Here is a 26,993-nt window from a genome sequence, read left to right as displayed (position 1 = left end):
GGCTACAGTGCAGGATGCCAAGGAGGAGCCCCGGAGGATTTCATACATGGACAAGCACCAAATAAAAACAACTGCAGCGGACCCTGACTTCACTTTAACTTCAGCTTTAAACTCATGTTGCAGCAGCTGCAGAGGAAGTCGTTATGTTTTTGAGCAAATTAGAAGTCTGTGACAATTTACACAATGTTCATTGTTTAATTTAAAAAAAATTCTATGTAATTATTTTTGTCTGTCAGCAAATTTTACTGACAACATGTCACATCTCAACTTTGTTCTTAGAGGGACTATTCAATTCTTTCCAGTACCTCAGCTGAGACTGTATGCAAATATTTCTTCATCATCTTTAACTAAATCATTTTCTGTGGGCACCAGTACGTGTTTAATATGAAGACAAATTACAGGAGCCATTGTTGCCATTTTGATGGCTTGGCTATTTCATATTCCCTTAGATCACGATGTTTCTGAAAGGCAGCTAAAAATATATCTACTTCTTCATACCATTCAGAAAAATGTTACTGCGTCCAAAAGCATTTTGAGACAAATCTGTGGACCCAAAGCCAGTCTACAGTCCACTGTATGTACATTAGCTGAGAATTTGTACATGTAGAGAAACACTGGATGACTTTTTGAGCACCCAGTTGTTCCTTTTTTGGAAGAGAGTTGTTAACAGTGGAGCCCTACTCAGTATTATCTTCTTGGGCCCTGGGCTTTTTCTAGTAATTTGTAAAATGACATGAGTATTTGTACACTGTTTTGAGCCAGGAGTCATGGGAGAGACTCAGTTTAGTTTATGAATTCTTCAAAGGAGAAAGGAAATCTCTGCTAATAGATTTTCTGGAAATTCTGTTAAAGTTTGTGCTGAATTTGGATGGAAACTCTGCTATTTTTTTTGTTTCTTTTCACAGAAATGACAGTTTCGACAGTGGCAACGTACAGAGACCAGAGAAGAAAATGAAGGCAAAAGTTAGTAATTTGGAGATTTAGTGCAGCTCTGAGCGTCCACTCAGTCAAAGTACAAGGAGCAAGCGAGCCTGGTATGTTAGATTTACCATTTATCAAACGGATCTTATTGTAAAGATGACAAATAATTGAGTTTAAGTGGAACTAGCCGTGACATATTTCCTCTTCATCTCTCAGTTTTCAGGTTTATTAAGTCAGACGTTGTGATCATATCTCTCCTACTACACTCAGGAAGACAGACTCCCCCTGGAACCATCATATACAATCTCATACTAAGCAGATGTAGGGGGACAGGAGACAAGGACAGACGACATGAGTCTGCTGTTTGCATCTGTTTAACTATGTATATGTTTGCAGGCCTGTTTGTATAGCCGTTGCACTGCTCTGTATGAATTTTGTGTATGTTTCCCAACAGAGAGACTAATTTAAAGGCAGAGAATATGCATGAAACGGCACAGGCAGTTTAAAGATACATTATCAAAAAGACTGTCGGGCCTCTGAACATGCAGTTAGAAGTATTCACCCCCTGGCAAAGCAGAGGAAAAAACAGTGGAAAGTCTATGGACTTGTGGAGGGGAAAAATACACAAAGTTTATATCTATTCACATTAGTCCCATTTCTTTGGGGGAGTTATATCCAAAACAACAACAGCAGCAGAGGAGACAGTAGCATGAGAAAGTGGAAGCAGCCTGCCGGAGTGCTGGCGTGTCCTCTTAGTGACTCCTGGTTGATCTCTTCCTGGTTGGATGATCCGTGTGGCGTGACTGAGGCGACAGGGTGGTTGTTTCGGTTGGAGCACATGTCGTAGAGGTTTCCGGAGAACTGCATCTTTTTGGATTCCTGGCGGAGAGACTCCCAGACAGCTGCTGCTTCCTCTGGACAGCCAGCCATGGCCACATTAGCACAGTCATGGAACTCGTCCCACGACCTGCAGGAAATGAAGAGGAGGACACCGAGGCACATGGGGACACCTTCAGATGTGACACCAAAATCGGCTCACTTACACTATTATAAGTGATGGCAATAGGCCATAAGCATCATTCACAATAAACTAAAACTTGACTTGACATGAAACCAAATGAATAAAGAGTTATAACAGCAGGTTTGCAGTGGAAATTTGTAAACGTTTACACATTATTTAGTACAAAGTACAAATATGTACAAGTACAACAATTTGAGTTATATATAACAAATGAATGTGAATGATGGGACCTTGTATCCAGGCAGAAACCACTGCGCTCATGGTCGCTCAGCTCAAATAGATAATTTTTCCATTAAAACTTTTCAACTTGAAAAATCTTGAAAACCACTGACAACTTTAATACTGAATAATTCAAGCGACTACTATGTCTATACATAATGTATGTAAAGGTGTAAAAGTGTGTTCAGACTGAATGTGAAGCAAAGTTTCACATTGCAATATTTCTCCCTCTCAGCAGCGTGATTCCCAGAAGGGCAGTGTTGGATGGATCAGTCCATCACTTTGATCCAGACTGAAATGTCTGAACTACTATTACATGGATTGCCATTAAATTTTGCACAAACAATCATGGTCCCCAGAGGATAAATCCTAATGCTGGAGAATAAACAGCTCAATATCTATGTTACAAGTTGAATGAGCACAGTTTTTTTTCACAGACATTCATTGTTCCCAGATGATGTGTCAGAATAACTTGGATGATTCTCTGACTTTTCCTTCACATTTGTCATTTTGAGTGAAATGTCTCGACAACTATTAGATGAACTCCATCTGTATAGTAATTTGGGAGTAATTTGCTTTCTGGCTACTCAGGCACCACGTGTTTCAATTCACCTTCTCCTTTTCTTCTCGTCCTTATTTGTTCACGATTTAGTCGGAAAGTCATCAAAGTCAAATCTAAACTTCAATGTTCATTTTGTACGTGTGTGTCTTTGTCTCTTTGACTTAATGCAATCCATCCACATCTAAAGTTCACATCTTAAATATGAGGCACCCGAGCCAATAATCTCCAAGGGACTCATGAGTATCCCGACGAGTGTGTGCTCACAGGATTTAACTAATGATGATCTAAACAGACAGCTCTGAAAATAACTGATGAAGATGCAGTGATGCTGAAGCATCAGTCGTTTCAAGGAGTAAATCAAGTTCAGTCTATTTGTTTGCTACCTTGACTTCTTTTGGTCGTTGCCAAGAGACCATCTGCTGATCTTCAACACTCTGAGAGCAAAGGTCTCCCTGCGGGTTAGACTGAAACCTTCATTTGTTCAGAGAATGGAAAAGCTGTCATGAACTGGGTGTTTTTTGAATCGCTGCTGTGTTATATAAATTTGAAGCAAAACGGATGTTTGAAACACTGTCTTAGACCTGAGAAGACTAACAATAAGGAGAGAAAAAAAAACAGAAGAAAGGAAAGAGTAAAGAAGAGGGGGGAAAGGTGAGGAAGACGAGGCAGAAGAAATTACAGTTTCTTAGCTCTTGTGAGACCCCTGTACATTTCATCCAGGGCTGCACTGACTTTGCTGGATGCTAAGCCACGGGGAATGAAAAAGAACTGTCAGAGGAACTGCGAGAAAAGATAACTGAACTTTATAAACCAGGAAAAGGATGTAATAAGATATCCAAAGATCCGAAAAGGCCGATCAGTGGGGTTTTAACTCTGATATAGAAGTTGTCTCAAAACTTCTGGAACAAAGTCATTTGGAGACCAAAATTGAACTTTATCACAACCATAAGTGCTGTGTTTGGAGAGGAGTTAATACAAAAAGCTCACCCTCCCTCCTGTGAAGCATGGAGGTGGGTTTCTGATGTTTTAGGGTGTGTGAGCTACAGCGGCACAGGGGCTGTAGTCAAAATTGATGCCGAGATGAATGCAGCGTGTCATCAACATGCGTCAGCTATTGAAGAGCAATTTGCAAGCATCAGCCTGGAAGGCACACGGGTTGGGGGGGGGGGGGGGGTAGGGGGGGGGTAACTCAGGAATGTCGAGGACCTGGAGGCTTTTTTCCAAGAAGAATGGACAGCTTTCCCACCTCAGGAAACAAAGGGCCTCATCTACAGCTATCACAAAAGACTGCAAACTATGACTGATGCTGAAGTGGACAATCCACAGTATTAAGAACTAAGGATGTGCAAACTTTTGAACAAGGATCATCTCATTATTCTCTCTACTGCTATGTTTTGTTTAATAATTGTGCTATTGTGTGATGCCTCATAGTTAAAGTTGAATCCCATAAAAAAAAACAAAAAGAAAACCTGTGTTTTGCCTGATTGCTCGTTTTCTCTAAAGAATGGTCCACACTTTGCAAATTCTGCCAGGGTATGTAACTGTATCTCACACTGGATATAAGCTTCTTTTTTTTTTCAGAAGAATTCGACATTAAACTTTATTCCAATAACCTTCAAGCTCCACATCCAAAGCTGAGCCCCGCTGTAATTGGCTGCTAATTCTTCCTCTCATCATGAATGTGTTGGCTAAGTTGTCTCTGAGGAAACACTGGATGAGTGTTAAATAGAGGAACAGAGAGGGAGGGCTGGTGGAGAAAGCACAAGCAGATGGCTCTGTTCAAAATCTGCCTCGCACGAAACACTCAAACGCTAACAACACTTAAATACTTAAAGCACATTAAAACAAAAAGCATCCACATTATTAATACCACGGTGAACAGCATGCTGATTTCCCATTTCCACCGTGACAGCCATGTGTCTGTGTCATACCACACTCAGAAAGAAATATTCAAAGTTTTTGTCTGAACCAAAAAAAAAAAAAAAAAAGAAACAGTCTGACATTTTGGGAGATACTCTCTATGCAGAGAAGTTCAATATCAGTTTAATCTTCATGTGTGCAGAACAGAGGTTGATTTAGGACGTGTTTAGAGTTTCCTTTAATTTGTCACTGGTCTGTAGCACAAACACTGGAAGCAGTGGGGAACTAATAGTCAAACTCAAAAGTGATAAAAAAAAAACAAAAAACCTCAGAGCTGTCTTATTTTCACGTTATAATTTGTATTTCGCACAAAGAAATAGAAAACAACACATGCTGAGTTTTTGGGGTTTTTTTTCCTGCTCCCACAGGAAGACACTCGAGCAGCCACTACAACTCGTGAGACAAAGGTTATGTGACACATGAGGTGGTGAACATAACAGTAGCACTAGCGAGCTAATTAGTGGCAGCTGGTGGTTATTCACCTGGATGAGGATACAGGCACTAAGGGCTCAACGCTGTCTCCTAGAAATTACGTTTATATAGAACTAATTTATGTTTTGCAGGAACCGAACTCTAATTGAGACCTGATTATACATAATGAGGGCATGTTGTTAATTTACGTATTTGACAAGCTGCAAATATGTTGATTAAGGGCGAGGAACTTGGTTGCTCTTGGTTGAGGTCAGGGAAAGATCATGTTCTGGTTCAACACAGAAGAAGTGACTTCAGACATGACATATTTATTGTCTTTGATCTTTCCCTGATCTTAACCAAAGTGCTTTTGTTACCTAAACCACAGACAGGACTGTGGATGCAAACCCCAGGCTCCCCCAGGTGTGACAGCTGTGCCCTTTATTTACAAACCATCCACCCAAAGTACCTTGTGGTGACTCTGCTGCTGTTAAAAAATGTAGGGCTTCATTCTGTCACGACTTGAGCAAGGACTTGGACCCCACAGATGTAATAAAAAAAAATAGTTTTAATTTTTCAAAGTTTCAAACAAGGATCACCCATAAAGGGAAAAAAGGCACAAAAACAAAAATACAAAATGCAAACGCAAAATCACTCTTAGCAAGGAGAAAGACGGAACAAGGAGCTAAAACCAAACAAGAAACAAACAAATACACAAGCGGACTGGGAATACGATGACAAGAGGCAAGATGAGAAACAAGAGACAAGGCAAAACACATGAGACAAGGCAAAAGACACAAGACAATGGCAAGAGACAAAACAAACTGACCAGAACACAGGGAAACGAGGAGACACAAGGCAATGAGCAACAGGTGAAACCAATTAGGGCGGGGCAGACAATCAAAAAGGCGGGAAACAAGACAAAGACAGGAAGTAGAACAAGACAAGATACACAAGGGCAGTGATTTCAAAATAAAACAGGAACTATAAACAAAACTTAACAAACTAAACAAGACTCTGAAAATGTCCACAAAAGGGTTCAGAAAAAAGCCCCCTTAGGGGCTAGTCCTGACACATTCATTTAAAATAAAACTGAAAAAAAAAAAAAAAGAAGTTGCCTCTGAACATAATCCAGCCAGCGGTTACTTTGCCACCACGATATAATTGGAAAAGCAATTTATTAGTGTATGAACGAAATATGGATGCCATGGATGAAGGACTCCTGTTTACACTCTAACAGCACTGTTGTCTTGCACAAAGCTTTTCTCCAACTCCATCTACAGCTCGACTGTTACATCACGCTACTGAATTGTCATTATCGTTAAATGTCTCTTTTTCTCACAGAGCAGAAAGATCCTCTAAACAACAACAACAAGAAACCTTGGGGAAAAAAACATTTAAATTCAACATAAATACAGAGTGTACAGTAATTCCCATTTCTCATAAACATAGTATTTGGTCTAATCTAATGCTTAATTTTTTAATACAGTGGAGCAGAGTAAAAGTCTGTTTCTCCAACAACAAGCTACAATGATTGATAGCACAAGAGACACAAACAGTGGCAGCATCCCTCGTGTCAGGTCTTGATGGCTACTCAGTCAGTCACTCTGAGACTCTCTGGATTCAGAGGACTTCCTCTCCTCTCTGACCTTTTTACTCACATTTACTTGCATTAGAGAAGGAAGCTAGTGCTGCGGCTGGGACGTTGTCGATTAGGAAAGAGAACACAAAACAGACATATTATTGCGGCCCACTTCATTTGAAGTAAAAACGAGAATGCTTAAAAAATAAAAACTCCTTCACTCATAAATATTCGAAAATATTTTATTAGTCTCACTGACTCCGAATTAATGCTTTTGCGGCTGGTGTGGTGCTGCACGAGCGCACTTCAGTGACCAGTCGCCACTGGATCTAATCTGTTGGCATGCTTACTGTCAGCTGACTGTGGTTGTGAGAGTTAATGTTACTAAGTTATTCATCACACTGGCTGTGCTAAATGATTATTGAAAACTGTGTGTGTTGTCTTTTTCAATTCATGGTCAGGAACTTATCCGCTCAGGCTTCAGAGTTGATGAACCAAACATTTAAGAACTTGAGGGAAATTTCTGCAGTTCAGCTGTAACAGAATTTATCAAAAAATTCTGAGGGCACCTAGTTACATAGATGTTTACTATCAATGTTCATTTTACTGCAGTGAACCAAAATTGAGTAAGTCATAAATACAGAGTTTGATGCTTTATAGCAAAGGGAACAATCTAACGCTGCCTCTTAACAGAGCAGTTTCTTATGTCTTATTTATCACTGTAGCTGGTGAGGGATTGATCACCAGAATTTATTTCAAACAAGTGAGATAAACACGATGGGATGTGAAGCTCTGCTTTGTTGCAGTCCTACATTGTGATGCCCTGAAGGCTTATATCATTACTAATCCTGCAAAGTGCAGCTGCAGTTCTCACCTAAACTGAACTCCTGACGTCTTACAGCTCTTAACACAGAAAAAAAAAAACCTTTAAACATCTGCTCATTTTGGAGGACTTTTCTTATCTGTACCATTTGTCAGTTTGAGGACATTTGCTTGTGATCATAAATTTAAAAAAAAAAAGCAACACAAACGCACATATTTTCATATCTTATGTTCATATTTTCTATCTCCGTCTGACAGATTCTTGAACACCATCATGAATTTTGTGTCTGTGTCGACACAGTGAGGAACACACACCCATGCTCTCTCCCTCTCTCTCGCACACACACATGCAGCTTCATAAAATTAACAGCCACCATCACCACTGCAGACCTGGCCTCCCTGGAAGACTGCATGTGTGTGTGTGTATGTGTGTGTGTGCATCTGTGTTTGGCCTGTGTCCAGGGCTTAAACACTCCAGAGGTCCACCTCTGAACAGAGTGGCTGCTGGAGGAGGGCAGCCGCTTACCTGCTGCTGTGGGAGGAGCAGTTGGTGGAGGGGGGGGTGTGGAGGGAGGGAGTGTAGCATCTGGCTATTGTCTGTGCATGCGTGTGTATGTGAGAACATACTGTGTGTGTGAAGGAGTGTGTCACAGGGAGAAAGCGATGGCGTCACGTGCAGTGGTGCAGAGCTTTTCATCTGTATTGGTTTATGTGTGTGTGTCTTCCTGCAGTGTGTGTGTGTGTGTGTGTGTTTGGGTGTAGGTGTGCGGGTCTCCGCTCAAGTCACAGGTGGTGCAGAGACAGCAGAAATACAGTGAGGACACTGACAGACAACCAGCTGCTTTCACAAAAAGAAAACCTCCCAAGAGTACATCTGTTCTGCTGCTAACACGCTGCTGCTGATGTCTGAAACCCTCCAAACCCCAGCTCTGAGCTTATTTTTTGACTGGAAACGAATGTACACAGCAATATGGTCATCTGGGCGTTTCACCACTAAGTTTTGTGGCTCTGTGTTGCAGGATGCATTACTGACACGCAGGGCAGTATTTAATTCATTTAACTAAAAGGAGGAAATACAGTACAAGTGAGGAGAACAAGGAGCAGAACGGCACAAGAGAACTTAGTTAACACAAAGAACAAAAAAGGTACAGTATGCGGACGGGAGTAAATCTGAGAGGAATGAATTCAGGAGGAGATAAACTAAACTTTGGTGTCAGGAGTCACCTGACATGCACATGTAGGTTGACAGATTTAAGACTGATGTATTGATATTTGTTGGATATGTTTTTAATAAAACTTGACACTGCTGTAATTGCTGGAGCAGGTGTGCCACTACAAATGCTGCTCCCCCTGACAACAGCTTGTCTTGGACCTAACTGCAAACATTTAAACCCCCTCCCCTGAAAAAAGGTTGGGAAACAGGATACACTAAAAAGCAGAAAAATATAGTACAATTATAGTTTCAGTAAATCTAAGAGAAGAAAAGAGAGATAAAGCAACACATTGTCGTTATCATTATAATAAAGTTTCTTGTTTTCTTTGTTCAGGTTCTAACCAGATTTTTCAGGTTATCATCACATATTTTCTTGTTATTACTAGATACCAAGTTATTTAGTTTTTTAAAGAAACCTTTGTTGCTATAACAACACCTCACTTCATCTGGTTATATCACAAAACCACCGTTTCTCATTAAAACACACTTTTCACATTGTAACATGAGAAACTGGCTGTTGTTATAGCAAGAAATGTCCATGTGGTGTTAAAACAAGCAGATCAGGAGATTGTAGCTGACATCAGCTGGAAAAAATTACAACGGCTCACTTAAAGATTTTGAAAGATGCTTGAGGATGAGACACGGCCAAAGTACCGTCCATCCATTACCAAATCTATACCACTTAATCCTGTTCAGGGTTGCAGGAGGACTGAAGCTTGTATAGAGGGGTGACCAGTTGAATATGTTTTTGTCCAGATTAAAAACTGTACTGAGTCGTAGCCTGGTCACTGAAAATCACTGACACCACATCCACACACAAACAAAACAAAAGCAACCCACAGTCATAATACATAAAAACACCCTGCAACATGACGACATCGTTGGGTTTTAAGCTTATCAGCTGCTCTAAGCTACAGTGTCTCTTCAGGCAGTGATTTTTTTTATCATGGTGGCAGAAATATGCAATGATCTAAACATATATTTGTTAATCTGGTGCACAATAAAAGTGAGGATAGACATGGATAGATAGAAAGTGTATGTGCAAATAAGCACAACAACCTGTCAGTAGAAGTAGTAGTACTTTTTTAAAGAAGTGATCATATAGTTTAGTTAGTTTCGCTCAGTGGTCTTTTCTACTAGTTTACTTTTTTATTATTACTAATAGAATAAAGACTTATTAAGAAAGATTCTCAAGTGTTACACATTTTACCATGAAGTCATTATAGTGACAAATTAGCTTAGAACATTGAACAAATATTCCCAAATTTCACTATCATCTTTTATATGAGAGCTGAAAATAACACAACACGGGAGTAAAAACAATTTTGTCTAAAACATCAGTTATGTGGGTCTTTTTATATCTGCAGAAACCTCAGAAAGCGTCGTGACTATTCTGTCCAAGGTTGATGCACTAAAAGGTGAAAAAAAAAAAAAAAAACTGTCGCAGCCTCTCAGCTCCAGCGTGTTGCATGAATTGAAAAGGAGCAAAGAAATGAAAAGAATTCTATTCTTGCGGGAGACTTTGACAAAGCTTTTATATTAAAACCAACACACTTGAGCTGCAGTGGCCTTCATCGGGGTTACCAGGTTGACATGCTTGAAGAAGGCTTCCTTCACCTTGTTCCAGAGAAAAAAATCTTTCTGTTTTTCTCTCACACAAGACTTGATCTATATTTTGCAACTGCATTATTTCTGCAGTAAAGCTTTAAACAGTAAATGGCTATTTTTGTACATGTTGTACAGTCTGTTTCAGTTTTTGGTCAGCAGAGGCCTGTTCAGTTCTATGATCAGGCTTTCTTGAATGTGGCTTTTTCTGGGTGGGGGGGGGGGGGGGGGGGGGGGGGGGGATTGGTGGGGGGAGAGAAAAAAATAGGACACAAAAATCTTCCTCCTTGCCCCTTTAAATCATTTGTAAATCTACAAGATACCCAGTGAGAAGAGATGCTGAACTTGGGAATATTACAGCATCTTTATTTGGCAGCAGTTTAAATCCTAACTGCTGCATCCTGAATGAGCTGTAGAGCTGAAAGTGACTTTAAACTGAGGCGGGAATAGGAATAGAGAGCACTGCAATGAGATGCAATGAAAACATGAATGGCCTTATCTAAATCTGTAGAGGATAAAAATATAAAGGCAAATAGAAAGGCTGCTGTGAAAGAAGACTGAGTGAAAGAAAACTCAACCTTGTGAGAGAGAGTTTTCTGATAACACCCATTTTAGCGATCCGTAGACTCCGGCTTTTGTTTGTATGACTGTAACCAAGGAAACAAATGCCTCTTTTTTTTTCCTTGCTCATGTTTATATTTTACAAAAACTTTGGCTAAAAGGGCTGAATGAGGAGTTTTCTCAGTCTTAGACCATGACGGCTTCCTGTCATTCCAGTCAGACTGCTTTTCAGACCTGCTTTTAATGATTGTTATCTTGCCCTTCTATAACATAATTCTTTTGGCAAACTTGGATGAGTCTTTAATCTTTAATCCCTCTGTGTGCTAGTTTTTTTTTTTTTTGTTTTATAAAAAAGAGAAATACAACAACAAAAAACTAAGCACACACCCAAAAAAAGTTGACATAAGAAAGGCAGTTATTTGGTTACAATAATGTGGTAATCATTAGTACTGCTAAACTATGCCAGACCATATTCTTATACATACACCAACCTAAGCTGTCCCATTGCTTCTTAACCATGTGATTTTTCCAGTTGAATCTTCCCAGCATCTTTTCACAATCAACAGAATATTATTTGTTCCCTACACATTTTCAGTGCTGGAGTCTAAGGGTCCCTCCAGCATCTAGGAATCAACCAGGCACAGGTTATTCAGCCAGTTGTTAATACTCTAAATGCAAATTCACTCAGCTGTGGCATCTGTTCACTTATATACTCAAAAACATTCCTGCATAAAGCAGAAACCATGGGACATTCCCAGTATGTGTGCATGCATGTAGCTTGTTCTGTTTTGACATTTTCAACATAAACTATCTTTAATTAGACTCATTTTATTGAGTCTTGTAGGGGTATGTTATTATCTATGGAGCATTTCATATTGAATAAATTTGCCCCATGCTTCTCTTGTACATTCCCCATAGTTACAGATTATCCTTTCCCATGTTTCTTTATAAAAATGCATGACCCCAGTCTTTTTCTCATATCCTCTTAAGGCTTTTCCAACCATTGTTATTTACCCAAGGGCATAACTCAAACCACTTTGATGCTTTATGAAACATTGTTGGTTGTTGCAGGTAGCTCTCTATTGGGTCTTTTTCTTTTTCTAATTTGTAGATATTTCCCAATATGGCCATGTCCCTCCAGATTGTATTTTTCCCCTCGTTCTGTTATATGAAAGGAAATTGCCCTGTTTGAATGAGTCATTTAGTGTTCTGATACATTTTCTTCACCACTGAGCCCAATAAACTGTCTGCACACCTATTCTTATTTTGGGGTTGAACTATATGGATGCATATTTTGATTATTATGTATTCTTTCCAAACTATCTTTGAAGGTGGTAGAAGGGATTCATTATAATATTTTTCTCTTTTTTTATATAGTTGTGCTAGAATTGCAGTATCTAAAAGGAAAGGTATGTTGCTGTTCAATCAGGATCCAAAGTTCAGGATCTGGATCCCAATGTCAGGCCAGATTAGACATTTCAAAAGGAATACAGTAACTTCTGTGTTTGGTAATGATAGGCTTCCTCTATTCTTTGGTTGACCAAGCTTGTCCATGTGAATTCTAGTCTTTCCTCCATCCTCGTGTGATTGCCCTTATTTTTGCAATCTGCGACCGAATTAACAACTTAACCAGACGTCAGAAAACAATCTATTCTTGAGTACGTTCTGTGGGAGTGACAATAGAATGTGTATTTCCTTTCCCAAGGGTGGGTCAGCCTCCAAATATCTACTAAGTCACAGACAACAATTGTGCAAAGTTTGAAAGAGAGACCTCAAAGCGTTCTTGAGAAGAATCCGGGACGGACGGATGGGCAACCCGAAAACATAATGCCTCTGGCCTTGGCTATCGCCAGCGCAGAGGCATAAAAATCACAACTATCTGGACAAGAAGACAAAAGACAAGATTTATCCTTTTACACCTTCTACATGGCTCTAGGGAGAGTTATATCAGTCGGTCTGTCAGTCAGTCAGTCCACCACTTATTGAAATATCTCAAGAATTTTCTGATGAATCTCCATTAAAGTTTGTAGAGACAATCAAGATTGCCATAGTATAAATCCTAACGACTTTGGTGAGCCCCTGATTTTTCCTCAAGCAGCTCAATGACATTTCTGATTCAATGAAATATCCTGACAACTATCACTTCTTCAGACATCTAATCATGTACTTGATTGATGGACTGGCACCAATTTCCGTGCAGATAGTTGTTGTTCCCAGATGAAGTAACCTAATGACTTTGGTGATCCACTGACTTTTAGTCTAGCACCACTACGGGGTTGACATTTTTGGCTCAGAGTGAAATGTCTGGACATCAACTGGATAAATTACCCAGAAATTTGCTACAGGCGTTCATGTTGCCCTCAGAGTAAATCGTACTGATTTTGGTGATCCCCTGACTTTTCTGCTAGTGCTGCAATATTTTATTTTATTGATATTTATTGACTTTTTATCCTTACGCCATTACAGTTCAAAACAAAATCTGTTTGCTCTGTACTGTGGTTTCTGACCAAATTACCTGCAGAAGTAAAAACACATCCCCAACAATCTAAACTAAGAGGGTAAATATTACGCATGCTATTTATTCAACGTGTTGGTGTCACCGTTAAAGAACAACTGTGTCTAAATACAGTCTCACAGAGCTGCTAGTGTGGCTGTAGAACCTCAGGTTTCTTCACCGTGCAATGAACCATTAACCGTGCAGTCCTAAATATTCGTAGGTCAGTTTACACTCAGCCATCCAGCCTGCTACACATGTTGGTACATCATTAATAAATGGTTTCGAGCGTAAAAGCCTTCCTCTAGGATACAGGAGAGAAAACAGAGCATGTAGGGGAGGCTTACTGATTAATAAAGAGACATGAGACAACATGCTGACAGAGAAAACGCACAACCAACCTGGCTACCAGGCCTATTCATGTAAGAACTGACATAATAATGGCTTATTGCAAATATTTAAAGCTTAAACAAAATTGTTTTTAAGCATAGTTATTAGTGATAACCTATAAACCCTATTTAACTTTAACTTAATGTAAAGTGGCACCTATTTTTCATCTGAACCTTCTCTATTCATTTTAAACCCTCAGCAAAAGGTTACTGTTTATTTCTATTGTACCTAATTCCTCTGTATCTTTAGTCCCAAACATTTCGTTTTCTCCTCACCCACTCTGGATCCACAGTGAATGATTGCAAATGCATAATGCCTATTGTGAATATGAGGAATAAAAGCAGCGCTGTACTCCTGGGATAGCTCTGACAATGGAGCAGCCTTGGCCTAGATGCAAATCATAGCCTCCTGTTCACACTACACTGTGGTGTGCATGTGTGTGTGTGTGTGTGTGTGAGGGTGTGGAAGTGTGTGTACACATTTGAGTGTCCACGTGCTTGTGGATCTTCAGAGGGGAGCGCCATGCTACCTCCTCATTAGGTGGCTCTGATAAAAGTGCTAAAACCATGTTCCTGAGTGGAGAGAGGGAGGGAGAGAAGGAGAAAAGAAAAACACAGTGGAGGGATGGAGGGAGGCGAAAGAAGACAAGACGGGAGGGGGCAAAGAGGGGGCTGAGAGGGAAGTGGAGGGATGGAGAGAGCGAACAAAAAATAATAGAGAGAGAGAAGAAGTGAGGCGAGGACACAGAGTGAGAGTGTAGATTGGAGGGAAGTGTGTATGTGGATGTGTGTAGGTGTGTGTGTGAGTGTGTGTGTGAATGTGTGTGTGAGAGAGAGAGCTTATGTGTCCCTGCATTAGGCAACACTCACACTGAGGTGGCTGGGTTGCAGGATTAGTAGTTTAATTGGTACCTCAAGGAATAGCAGAGACTTAACAACAGTGGAGTGGTACCACGGGTGGGCTGCAGGGCCATGGTGACACACACACACACACACACACACACACACACACACACACACGCGCGCACGCGCACACACACACACACACACACACACACACACACACACACACACACACACACACACACACACACACACACACACACACACAAAAGCTGTTATACTACTTGTGAGCAAATTCTCTTGAACTATTCTCTTACCCCTACTTTAATCAAAAGTCATCATTAAACCAAACCCTGTTTCTAATTTTTTGAAAATAAGAATATTTTAAACAGAGACAGAACAACTTTACCACAAAATGTGATACAGCTTGAGCTAAGATATCAGTGAGAGGACGGATACTGCAACACATCCTCACAGGAGGATATATTCAGAATAACTCCATTAGGTTTTCCTTGAGGACTATAATGTCACGCTTTGTACATCTCAATGAAAATGTGTCTTGAACAAAAGGAAAATCCTCTCTAGATTCCTTGGAGTCAGTTTCTCTGAATCACACAGTGTGAGCTGAGCAGCAACACCTCCCTGTGAACTATCAAATGTCTGTAAGCCGTATTTTATGGAGCATGTAGGCTGTCGCTGCCTGATCAAGTGCTCTCTAGTTTGCAAAGGCCTCATTCATAATGTAGAGAGAAAAGAGTGCTGGTCACAGTTCTACAACATATTGCATTAAATAGCTGCTTAACACGTCAGCTCTGCAGTACAGTAACTTCACATCTGAGTGTAACATCTACTCTGACCTCTTCGGTGACCTCTGAGTCCTGGCTGTGTACAGTCTGCTGTGATAATTCTGGGTTCAGAATGATTTTGGTGCTGTACAAATTTCTCTTGACAGAAACATTGCTCTCAAATCAGCGATCCTATTCTAAGACCCTTCACACATTAATGGCTCCTTTCCCTGGTCGAGAGGACACGACTTCCCGGGAAGATGGATGACAGAAGTACGTATAAATAGAGTGGTGAGCAGAGATGACAAAGAGAGAGCGAGGAATGACGGATGGATACAGGATACAGAGAAATGAAGTGGTGAGAGAAAGTGAAGGGGGGGAGAGTGGAAGGAAAGGAGAGATGTTCTGCATCTTTAATCAGTGTCATCAGGCCTCTAGCCGAAACAATGAGAGGATAAAAAGAGAGCTGCAGAGTGAAAATATGCTGGGAGGAGAGGAGAGGCAGTGCTGCTCCGGAGTAAGTGTTCATGATAAAGTCAAACTGAAATTTAAATTCACTGTTGCTAAGAAATCAGTACCAATATCACTGGTGTTTGACTTCTGGTCTAGGTTGTAATTACCGAAAAAAAAAACCCAAAGAATTTAATCTTTATTTATTTTTCTACAGCGACCATGCTCCCTATGTTCATGTTAAGGGTTTTTTTTAATTTAATATTTGGTTTACTGGTAATCTGATTGGTGCAATATGTGTGTGAAAGCAAGCAATAAAAATACTTTAGAATATCACTTAAAGGGAAAATTCAACATTTTGGGGACTTTGCTTTATTTGAGAGTTAAATGAAGAAGCATGCTCCCAGCAGCTGGCCAGCTTAGCTTATTACAAAGACTGGATGGGACCATTAATCTTCTGGAGTCTGCACTATGTGCTGGACAAAGAAACAGTCAGACAAAACCCAGCGATTTATCATGTTTACATACGTTTTGTATGTATTAAAGAACAGAGATATTACACGAGCTTTGGAGGTGCTCGTAGGCAGATCTGTCACCTTCGAACAGAGACAGGCTCAATGTTTCCCCCCTGTCTCCAGTCTTTGTGCCAAGCTACATTATCTAGCTGCTGGTGGTAGTTTCATATTTACCTTGCAGAGTATGAATCCTTGTATCTGAGTCATGGCAAGAAGGAGAATAAGTGTATTTCCAAAAAAAATTAAACTGCCCACGTTTCTTGACGACTCATGGATACTGAGTAGCCTCAGATGACTTGACAGGTGTCGAATTAACATGAACAAAACGTAACGTCTAGTGGGAATCAGTAATTTTAGCAAGCAAAACTAACCCAGCTTCCATTCACAAAGTTGAAGCCAGTTAGCCCAGTTTTCTACCTTCGACTTTCTGAGTAGAATACAAGCTTAATAGCTCAATGGGTCCTCTCGATTGCCAGCCACTAACAGTCCATCGCCTATGCTACGTGAGCTTGTTGATAAGGGGGGAAAAAGTCTTCTATCAACTTATACTGGCTTTACACAGCTATGACGTTCTCCAGTTAGTAATGCACCACAGAAGCTGACAGCATGTCTCTTAGAAACACTGGCTCTCAAATGCCAGTCAATCACTGTCATAGCAAACACCTACCCAGAGGCCTGAAGCGTAAACACTTTCCACAAATATGTCCAAAAACTGTTTTATCCACTTTTGAGAAGTAGAAAAATATGCACAGTGTCTGCAGTATCATTATAGTTTATGTTTCCTTATACAAAACGTGAGGAGAATTTAAATTTCAGTTTGAGTTTGAGATGCAAGTTAAAAATCACTCAAATGAACTCTCAAATGCCTTTGAATAAAACAAATGATACACTGAGGAAGATCAACGTGAATTATCCTTCAGCTTCGACTCACACCTGGCAGTTATGGCAATACAGCAGTCAAGCTGCACAGATCACTGCAGTCACTCTGTGTAATTGAGAGGCTCAATATTCCTCTCATATAATCCTAGTCAGTAAAATCTTTTTTTATTTTATCAGGGAGTATATTCACCATCCTTTGAACGGTGCCTGTCAACGACACATCACAGAGGGAATTCTTCATGCCAAATGAAAATTTAGTTTGCAACAGCAGAGGAAGGAATTAAAGAAATATTAACTGTCTTGATGTCAGTTATAGGCCCCGGGATCCTTAGTATCATGCTGCTGATAACAAAGAACTCGGAGCAGAACAGATCTAAGTTCTTTCCACAGAGTATACAGTCTGCTGTGCTGGATTTTCAGCTTACAACCATTTTTTCCCCCATACATTTTCACAGCAAATTACAATACTGCCGACTGTGTGGCCTCCAAAGTTTACATTAGTATTTTATATGGATAATGTGATTTGTACCAATTACCAAATGTTAGCATGTTAACAGGCAAAACTAAGATGGCGAACATGGTAAACATTATACCTGCTAAACATCAGGATGTCAGTATTGTCATTATGATTGTGTCAGCATGTCGACGCTAGCATTTAGCTCAAAGCACAGCTGTGCTTACGTAAAGCCTTAGCAGAGCTGCTAGCTGCGTTGCAGACTATGAGGCCCCTATTTTAGCTGCGCAAGCGCCAACAAGACACTTGGAGCTGCCTCATGTGAATGAACCTCTGCCCACCTCTTCACTGTGCACTTGACAACAAAATACCACACCTACCACAGAATCCATATCACCTAAAAATGCAGCTGGTGAGACCCCTCAGTCACGACCAACTGGTTAGGAAAATTACTCTTCACTTTATCAGGGAATGACAAACTTCAACACGATGTCAGACTCAATGTCTTTGCCTTTTCAGTCTGATTATTATGTGCTCTGAGTAATTCTGTCATCATCACCCTCTCCTTTACTGTTTAAGGATAAAATAAGATGCTGTTAAGTTGCATTATGGGAAGTGTGGCAGGATTTATTAGTTTGATCCATACCAGGAACTAAAAGTCAGGACATCTCAGACTGTGATGCATTAATTTTGATCACACTCAGATTTGCAATACTAACTTGCTGGATCACCTCTTTAAAGGAAGCCTGCAGTTTCCTTAAGTCAAATGGATTGAACAGACAGCGATTTGTCTCAGCCGTGTTCTCATTTATGTAGGTAATAACACTGAAGAGTCTTATTTAAATGTAGTAAATGTAAAACAGTCCACTACTGTACCCAGGTTATATATACACCACTAGCACTGAACGCCCTGATTCTCCTTTACAACAGTAATGAAACTTTTGGTGCAAAAGTCACAAACTGTTTACTGTAAATTACGACTAATTCTACTTATATTTGTTTATAACTCTCACTGTTTATCTTCCAACTGCATGTGAACAGGTCAGTGAGGGATTAGAGAGCCAAGGCTTCGATCTGAGGTATTGTACAGATGTACAGGCGGTACGTGCCCTATTGATATCAGATAGCAGAACGACTTTGTGGAATTGTAAAATGCTTGTCTAAACTTTTCTTTCCAGAGGGCTTGCATACTCATTTCCAGCTCAGAGAATGTGTACTGCTTTCCCCTGAGAGCCTCTGTCTTTGTTTTCTAAACCCTTTCTCCCAAAGTAACTGAATTCTTACCAGTACTGACCTGACTGCCCTACGGGGTTTAGAAATGCATGTTTGATTACTGAAACTCTACAAACTTCCTATTTAACCAACTCAGTACTTTTCAGAGAGTATTTGTGCGTCTGGTGTGTTTGACTTGGCACTGTACGTGTGTGCGATCGCACTGACCTGCAGATGGAGTGTATCTCGTGCGTGTCCTCGTCCTTGCGGGCGCTGTCTGTCAGACTGTCACCCAGAGCCATCAGACACTGGGCGAAACCCTTATAGATGGAGTGACACCTTCTGGCTGAAGCGGCAGCCAAAGGGCACGGGCTCAGCACTGGAAAACACGCACACACACACACACACACACAAATTATTAATTGAAAGTTGAACTTGCTATGTAATATGAACTAGGTAATCAATTTGACCATAAATTTCACTTGACAAGAAATGTATTACTGTTTCTCTTTGTTAATGGCTGCAGCTGTTGGACCAGAGTAAGATGAGACAAGTGTGGACGTAGAAAGAGCGTCTGTGCAGCCACATAGACAAGACTGACACTGCTGTCTATGTGGCTGCTTGTTTCAATGATAGACTGAGAAGCTGAGTATTATCCATCATACACACAGAGCTACAGACAGCTGTGGGTCTGTCTTCAATCACACCCCCCCCCCCCCCTCTGATTTCCTCAGTAATTCTAACTAAACCCATGTTTAATTTACTTGAATTTATTATGTAATTCATATATTGTGGTTACCTAATTTGTTATTGTGCTTTAAATTAAATTAAATTGTGCTATTCTACTGCCACGGGGAGACCCCGTTCACTAAAGTAAGGCACATGTGCTACACACTCTTTCTGAGGTAGATTTTATCAGAATGTTGATCCTGGTGCGAAGTGCTGGTGGTGATGTGCGTGGTATGAACATTTGGAAGAGGGGGTGAAGGAGAGAAGACACATTTTGATTGTGTATTTGATCTATTGAATTTAAATTGTGTTCACCTTTCTCCTTTGTTGCACTTCTTCCTCTGTCAGACCAGGAACAGCCAAACCTGGGCTGGAGCAGTCCATTTGGTTAAATAGGGGGGTTCACAGGGGAAGAAACCAAGTGTGGTAGAGTGGGAGGGGTGTTTTGTCTTTTGTGGTGAAATGACCTGTATAAGTATCTTGTTTAAAAAGAAATATGTGTTTTTAAAGTAAGTTTAACTGAACTTCTATTTGATAATATGTTATTTAATAATGGGATTATTGTAAGTGTGCTGGAAGAGATAATTGATATCGATTTCTTGAGAAGGTGCAGTCCACCGGAATAAAAGTGGGGAAGCACAGCTCCTGAACACAGCTCCAGATTGTAGCTCCTGCCATGGGCCCAAACTTTAAGGGTATAGCCAGAAAGGCAGTTTAGAGCGAATTCTTTTGTTGTGTATTATTTTGATTCTTCTTGAGAAGTGCTCTTGAGAATTTTTTTTCCCCCCTTTTTTGCTTACTTTTGTCTTTCTGGTTGGCCCAAACTGCATTTTTTACTACTTTTTGAAAAAGACTCTAATTTTGTCAAATAAAAAGGAATTGGGAATCACTCCAGACTGCCACAACTCATTATTATATATCGGGTTTCTCAGCCACCCCCACATCTACATATGCATTTTGATTGTTTTAAATAAAATTGAATTGAATTAACAATTAATTAATTTTACATAAGTAGAATAAAACAATTTAATTTAAAGCACAATAACAAATTAGTTAATCACAATATATGAATTACATAATGAACTTAAGTAAATTAAACAGGTTTAGTTAGAAGTACAGTCAACTTAAAAAATGTCTAGATTTAGATGAGTGTATTGCGTGCAACCACTTTCAACATTAAAATTGAGTAAATTCAACAAAACATTTTTTTCAGTGTACCAACGCTGACGGGCCTCTTAACACTGACACTCCTAGAAAACTGGAGAGACTCAAACAGAGATTGATATGAGAGAGAGCGGCTGTCACACCCCTCCCATAATGATGAAGGCCCCAAAGGGTGCCTCGAATGCAATAGAAAAACATGTCAGCCACAAAGTATGAGGACATTTCAATAAACTCAGTCTGTTACCACAACAATCCATTTGCCCTTTACCCCAGCAGACAAAAATCCCCAACTGAACCAAGTTTTTCCTTTACTACCCCCAGTCTGCGGTCTTCACACCCTTGACTCAGGATTTCAACTTCAAATTGCTCTGCCACTTTCAGCAACTGGTTGTTAGAGCAGACATCTAGTTTACACCCTCATGTGGACAGACATGGTCACACAAATACCAGCAGCCAAACCACACCAACTGATAAACCAGTACTGAGAAAGAACACACAAACAGTGTTACCTGACCTGAAAACCAAGACCTACAGCTGCATCTACTACAACTGGAGAGAATAAAAGAGAGACAGACATGAGACAGAGGGTGAGAGAGAGGACATCACACCAGAGGCACAGCTTCAGTTTTCTGAAACTTTCAACGAGTCGTCAACCCACACACATTGTAGATATTTTAATCTTAACAGTCAGACAGAAGCACATGCTGAGTGAATGAGTAAATCCAGGAAGACCATGATTAGATTAGCACTGCTAGGAAACCTTCAGAGTCCTTTGGGAATAGCCTGGTTCCAGACAACTGAATCACCTTACACATCTCAGATTTGATGAATGAGTCAAAGAGGCCTGGTGCTGTGTCCATTGATGGCTACTTTCATGAGGAACAGAAACAAACAAACAAAAAATGTCAAGAATCTTGAATGAGATTGATGGACCTGTGCAGGTCGTTGTAAGCCTGAAATAGAAAATGGCACATTTTTTTTTCTCATCAACATGAGAAGCTTTAAATGCTCCAAACAACCACTTAGGCAGCTTTCATCTCGACAGAAAATTAGGTCAGAAGGACACATACCTAATTGAAACTGGCTTTCATGAACACCATGGCAGTCTGAATGAATGAGGTGAGACAAAATGGCAATTCAGTCAGATAATCAGGCCACGACAGCACACATTCTTGGATATTTCGTTACTTGAACAGCAACTGACATTTATCAAACACACTTTTCAATGCTATGTTTCAGTTATGCTGCCTTTTAGGTGGAAAAGGCAAAGAAACAAAAACAAATTCCAGTCAACACACTGGAGCATTTCTCTGTTGGCTTACACCTTTTTTAAAAATAATTATTTTTTACCGCCTACGTGATTTTGATGGTTCAGATTCTGTAAAAATTAAACATGTTTGAAATCACAGAAAAAACAAGTAGCAGCCGCTTGATCAGAGAGCACATAAGTGGCTCAGCAATCAGAGTGTGGGTCTGAAGAGACCCCAGTGACTCCTTTGAGTATTGCTTGATTTTTTTAGCTGCCACATTAAGTGTTTGTATCCACCTGTGCACAGTACAAATGCTGGAAATTTTGGGGAAAGAAGGCTTTTGTACACTTGGCTCAGGTAGAAAAGCTGATCGATAAAATATGACAGTGCAGTGGAAACACACTTTTGTGACTGAAACAGGATGTACATGAAGTATGTGGCTTATTATCCACTAAAGAGACAAAGTGGGAATGAAACAAATGAAAACAACTGAGCTCAAAGGAGCTAAAAAGCTGCTTGGAGCTCAGAGAGGACCTGCAGTCAGGCGTTTATCACCGCGAATGACATCTTCCACATTAAACACAGTAATCTGAGCTATTGTTAGTACAGAAATATTGATTAGTGAAGCTTTAACATCCACATTTGAATGCAATGCTTAAAAACTCCATGCGCACCAGATGCAGAAACTCAAATAATCAAAGATCCAACCAGGAGCAACAACAACAAATCTGTCAGGTGTCAAGCAGCTAAGGTAGCGTCTTGTCAGTTGTCAGCCTGGATTGTCAGGACGTTTGCTGATGGGGAACAAGCATGACGAAGTGTTGTCAGTTCTAGGTACATACAAAGGCTTGGGGAGGAAGTGACATGCATGACAATCTGTGCTTTGGCAGGAGAAAGAGAAATCTGATTTTAATACTGGAGATGCATTTTAATGGCAAGTCTAATGAAGGTTATGTAATTAGCAGTTTTAATTTATGATTTTATACATTTTGAGGCTTAAATTAATGGAAGAAGCATGAATCATATTTCAGAAATATTAATCAAAATAAAAGGAGCCATTCAGAAATTGTGGAAAACCCCTCTTCCAAGCTTCTCCCAGGATTTCCAAATCAAGGCAGTAAAGCGCACACTTTATGCACACACACACACTCCTGAAAACCTGGTCTCACACGTCATTTACTTTGTACATGGCTATTTACAGCATCTCACCAAAGCCCAAAGCTGTTTAATGAGTCAGGCTTGAGGATTAGAATGTTCTTTCACAGCGAGGTGTGTTTGGTTGTTGTATTTTGAAATAATAATTAACAATCATTCAGTTGTTTTGGTGTTGCACCACCATTTACAAGGGGTTGAATTAACAGAGTGAACTAAGCTTTCATGTACACAGCGCAGAGAACCAGGTCTCTGCTGGGACCTGGGCACCACTGTTTGATTAGGCCGATCCTTTCTCATCTTTCAAGCACCGGCAAATGAATATAAATCAGAGGCCTTAGAAGAGTTTGAGGAGTGTAAAGTGTCATGAAAACAGAAGTTGGAATTGTTTCATCAAAGGTTTTAGCTTTTAACTTTTCTATCTCCCGTCCTTCATTCACCTCAAATCATCTTCATCCTTTCTCAACATTTCTAGCTTGGTTCCAGACCTTTCGATCACTGCCCACATGTCCAGTTTTCTCAATGATTCAGTAACGTCTGGTGCTGTACTTACTTCTGTCTTCTAGGAATTATGTTTTTATAATACTAATTTGTTTTCCCAGTTCTGTTGTGATGGGAAGGGGTGATGTGGCCAGGGCTCACATCCTGAGTCCTACTTGTGGTTAGGTTTGGGCAACGAAAAATTACACAAGAAAAGGTTCAGAAGGTGCAAACCGTGGATTTTGTGTGTATGCAGCATACCGTCATGGCTCAGAAAATACTGGACCCAAGTGCACAACTCAGACACAATGTGTAAAAATTCAAACAGTTAACCTCAGATACAGAGGAAGGCGGGTAACAGGGGAATGGCAAGAGACGGAGTCAGCAAGCAGGCGGAGGTCAGCGACAGGCAGGCAGGGGGAAAACAGTCAGAATGCAAAGAGGGAAAAGGCTGGATGGCTACAGCTCTGAAGGCACAATAGACAGTCTGGCAAAGAACAGGTGGAAGTGGGCTGATGTACTGTATATATGATAAGGAGGAAATGGGGAACAGGTGTGCAGGTAGGTAAGGCAGCGAAAGGTGGGAAGGGGGTTACTGCAGGGCAGGAGGGAGTCACATGATCTGAAACAACACGAGAGTTAGTGGAAAAGCAAAGTCATCAGAAACTGCCGAAAGTTTTTGATAGTATTTATGGTCGGTGGTTTTTCTGCAGTTGCAATTTAATGCATTTACATTCAGTGATTCCCTCTGTATACGGTAATTGTATAGTAAATAGTTAACATAGGGGCAGAGTCCATCACTGTTGGATTCAGATTTGAGCTTGTGATCCAGCGCCATTCACTCTCTTTGCACCATATCAGATAGCTAATGCTAACACAGTATCCTACTGATGCTTCTTCATATTAAAAGCTTTCAACTGGCTAAACAAGGGGTAGTTTTGGAGAAAGAAAATGGAGCAGTGACTGCACGTCTCCAACTCCGCAGCAAGGTAACCATACTGTGTCCTGCTGTGTACGGCATGAATCAGATCAGATTTTAACTGTCTTCTTATTAAAACTATCTAAGTTTCTTTTTTCTTGTAAATAAGTATCACATCTTTGTAATTTGTAGGAGACAAGGTTGGACAGGTCCTTACAGCAAACAGCTACCGCTGAATGTGTGCTGACTGAAAATGACGTTGGCAGATACGTTGCTCATTACTGATCGATTAGGGCAAAACAACAATTCTCCCAAACTGAACAAACGTGAGACTGAATAATGCAGTGAAACAAAATGGCAATTGAGTCTGGTTATAAGGTTACAACATTTCCTCATTAGTCACCCTTTCTGCTCTTCCTGTTCTGTTATTTTTATATAGGTGTGTCTGCAGCGATTATGTCCCAATCTCTGATCATGTGGGAGGCAAGAGAAGCTGCATCCGATGGAGGAGAGAAAGATGATCAATAAAATAAATCATCAGACTGTCTGACGTGTGTCTAAAAAACTGAATCAGCTGTCACTTGACTGGCTCAAATAGAAATAAAAACAACAAATGACTGAGGGCAACCTTTATGAAATGTGTTTGTTTTGATGATGATACATCGGCGTCATCCCCTCACCTCCATCCCTACCTCCTCTCCTCTTGAGGGATGAGCGATGGAGAAGGTGGAGACAAAGGAGGCGCAATGTAAAGTTTTGGCAGCTTCTTTCTTTTACCATCTGTTGCTTATTCCTGTCTTTCTTCTCCATGAATTCATCTCTTTACTCATTCATCTCGGAGCGCTTGTCTCATGACAGACAATGCACACCAATGACTGCCTACTGAATTACAATATTTGAATAGCTATCGCTGCATAGACATGAGAGAAGGGTAATAATGAGAGGAGCTCACTCTCTCTAAAAATAGATTTGATTAAAACTGTGATCTCGAATTTAAAAACATTTTTTATAAATAAAAACCACAATTTTTCATCATCATTCATCAAAACTGTCTGTAAATCGTTCAGTTTTTGCACTGGTATGAGCCGCTATGGTTTATCATGTGAACTGGTCAGGTTATCAGTAAAAAGACAGATGATGGAAATCCCCCACTAAAAACTGTGTTTTGATATTGCTACTTGATTTGACTGACACTGAAAGACTTTTTTTAACATTCATCTGCTAAAGGGGGCAAGTTTCACTGTGTTTACCTGAACCCTCAGTTTGAGACATGTATGTACGACTTGCAGAGGTGGGACCAAGTCATTGTTTTGCAAGTCCCAAGTAAGTCTCAAGTCTTGGCCCTCAAGTCCCGAGTCAAGTCCCAAGTCAAGACAGGCAAGTCCCGAGTCAAGTCCAAAGTCAAGATTGACAAGTCTCAAGTCAAGTCCAAAGTCCTACACTTTGAGTTTCAAGTCCTTTCGAGTCCTTTTAACCACACAGCAATAATATATTATGTAAGAGGTAAGCATATTAAACAGATGTCAGAACATCCCTTATAGCCACACATGAACTGTATTGAAACTACTCTTAATTACTCATATTATTAATATCAATCTTAACATTGTGTGATAATATATTTTGTATTTTAGTGTGTTACGTTGCAGCACGTAGACCAGCAACTCACGTGTGCAAGCTAACTTGTTTTTTCGTCAATGGACTGCTAGAGAGTAAGAGCAACGAGCAGTATAACTTTGTTTTCCTGTCGGAAAAATCCGTCTGACAGCAAGCTAAAACGGTACACATATTCTTAATATAGCGCACATTTAAAGTGACCTTGATTTTATTAGGTTTGCCTCTTTGTAGGTGGCTAAAATATGCGTTGCTGCTAACCGCCGTCTACTGTGTGATACCTTGACTAATGTTATGTATAAGTACCTCAACCATAGCCCTGTTAAAAAAATACTTAACAAAGGTATGAATAAGGGAGTGAACTCGCAGTAGACGCAACAAATTACCGTGTTTGCAATGATTTAGCTACACAGCAAAGAAAAATTAGCTACTTAGCCAATAAATGTAAGCTTTCATTCAGAACTTACCTTTCTTTGTGCAACTTCAGATGTCGAACGAAGTTCGAAGTTGTTGCGTCTCCATCTGTAATCTTCGAGCCACATGTTTTGCATACTGCAATTCGTTTTTTATTGACCACCTCGTAGTTTTTATACCCGAACGAAACTATCTTTGGTATCATTTTTTCCAGCTAGCGCGCTGTTTGACAGTCCGTCTTCATTGGTTGTCCTGCAATTTGATTGGATGGATGCTGTCGGATCAAAACAACGTTGATCTAATTTGATTGGATGTTGTGCCGACAGCACACACACAGACGCACACATACAAAGAAAGATACAGAGCGTTCCTTAATAACATCCTTTTTAATCTTTGGGTTTTTGAGGAAAGTAGCA

At 40.2% G+C, this 26,993-nt stretch overlaps 1 protein-coding gene across 1 annotated transcript; it reads right to left on the bottom strand.

The window, feature by feature from the left end:
- Positions 1-1,590: 1,590 nt before the first annotated feature.
- nrn1la (neuritin 1-like a) lies at positions 1,591-25,238 on the bottom strand. Its single transcript, XM_041038153.1, has 4 exons — positions 25,233-25,238; positions 21,627-21,684; positions 19,087-19,237; positions 1,591-1,888 (listed from the first exon to the last, which is right to left on the bottom strand). Exons 1-4 carry the CDS (start codon positions 25,236-25,238, stop codon positions 1,591-1,593), a joined length of 513 nt encoding a protein of 170 aa, XP_040894087.1.
- Between the last annotated feature and the right edge of the window lie 1,755 nt (positions 25,239-26,993).

This window comes from Toxotes jaculatrix, chromosome 5, assembly GCF_017976425.1.
Source record: "Toxotes jaculatrix isolate fToxJac2 chromosome 5, fToxJac2.pri, whole genome shotgun sequence".
NCBI lineage: Eukaryota > Metazoa > Chordata > Actinopteri > Toxotidae > Toxotes > Toxotes jaculatrix.
The sequence above is the reverse complement of the archived record's forward strand: the minus strand, read 5'-3'. Positions and strand labels throughout refer to the sequence as shown.

Excerpts from the sequence above, each read along its gene's own strand:
- nrn1la (XM_041038153.1), bottom strand. Across the intron at positions 19,238-21,626 it reads TTGTTTGTTTCTGTTCCTCA|TGCTGAGCCCGTGCCCTTTG; the intron begins TGAAAGTAGCCA and ends CGTGTTTTCCAG. Across the intron at positions 1,889-19,086 it reads GAGATACACTCCATCTGCAG|GTCGTGGGACGAGTTCCATG; the intron begins GTCAGTGCGATC and ends CATTTCCTGCAG.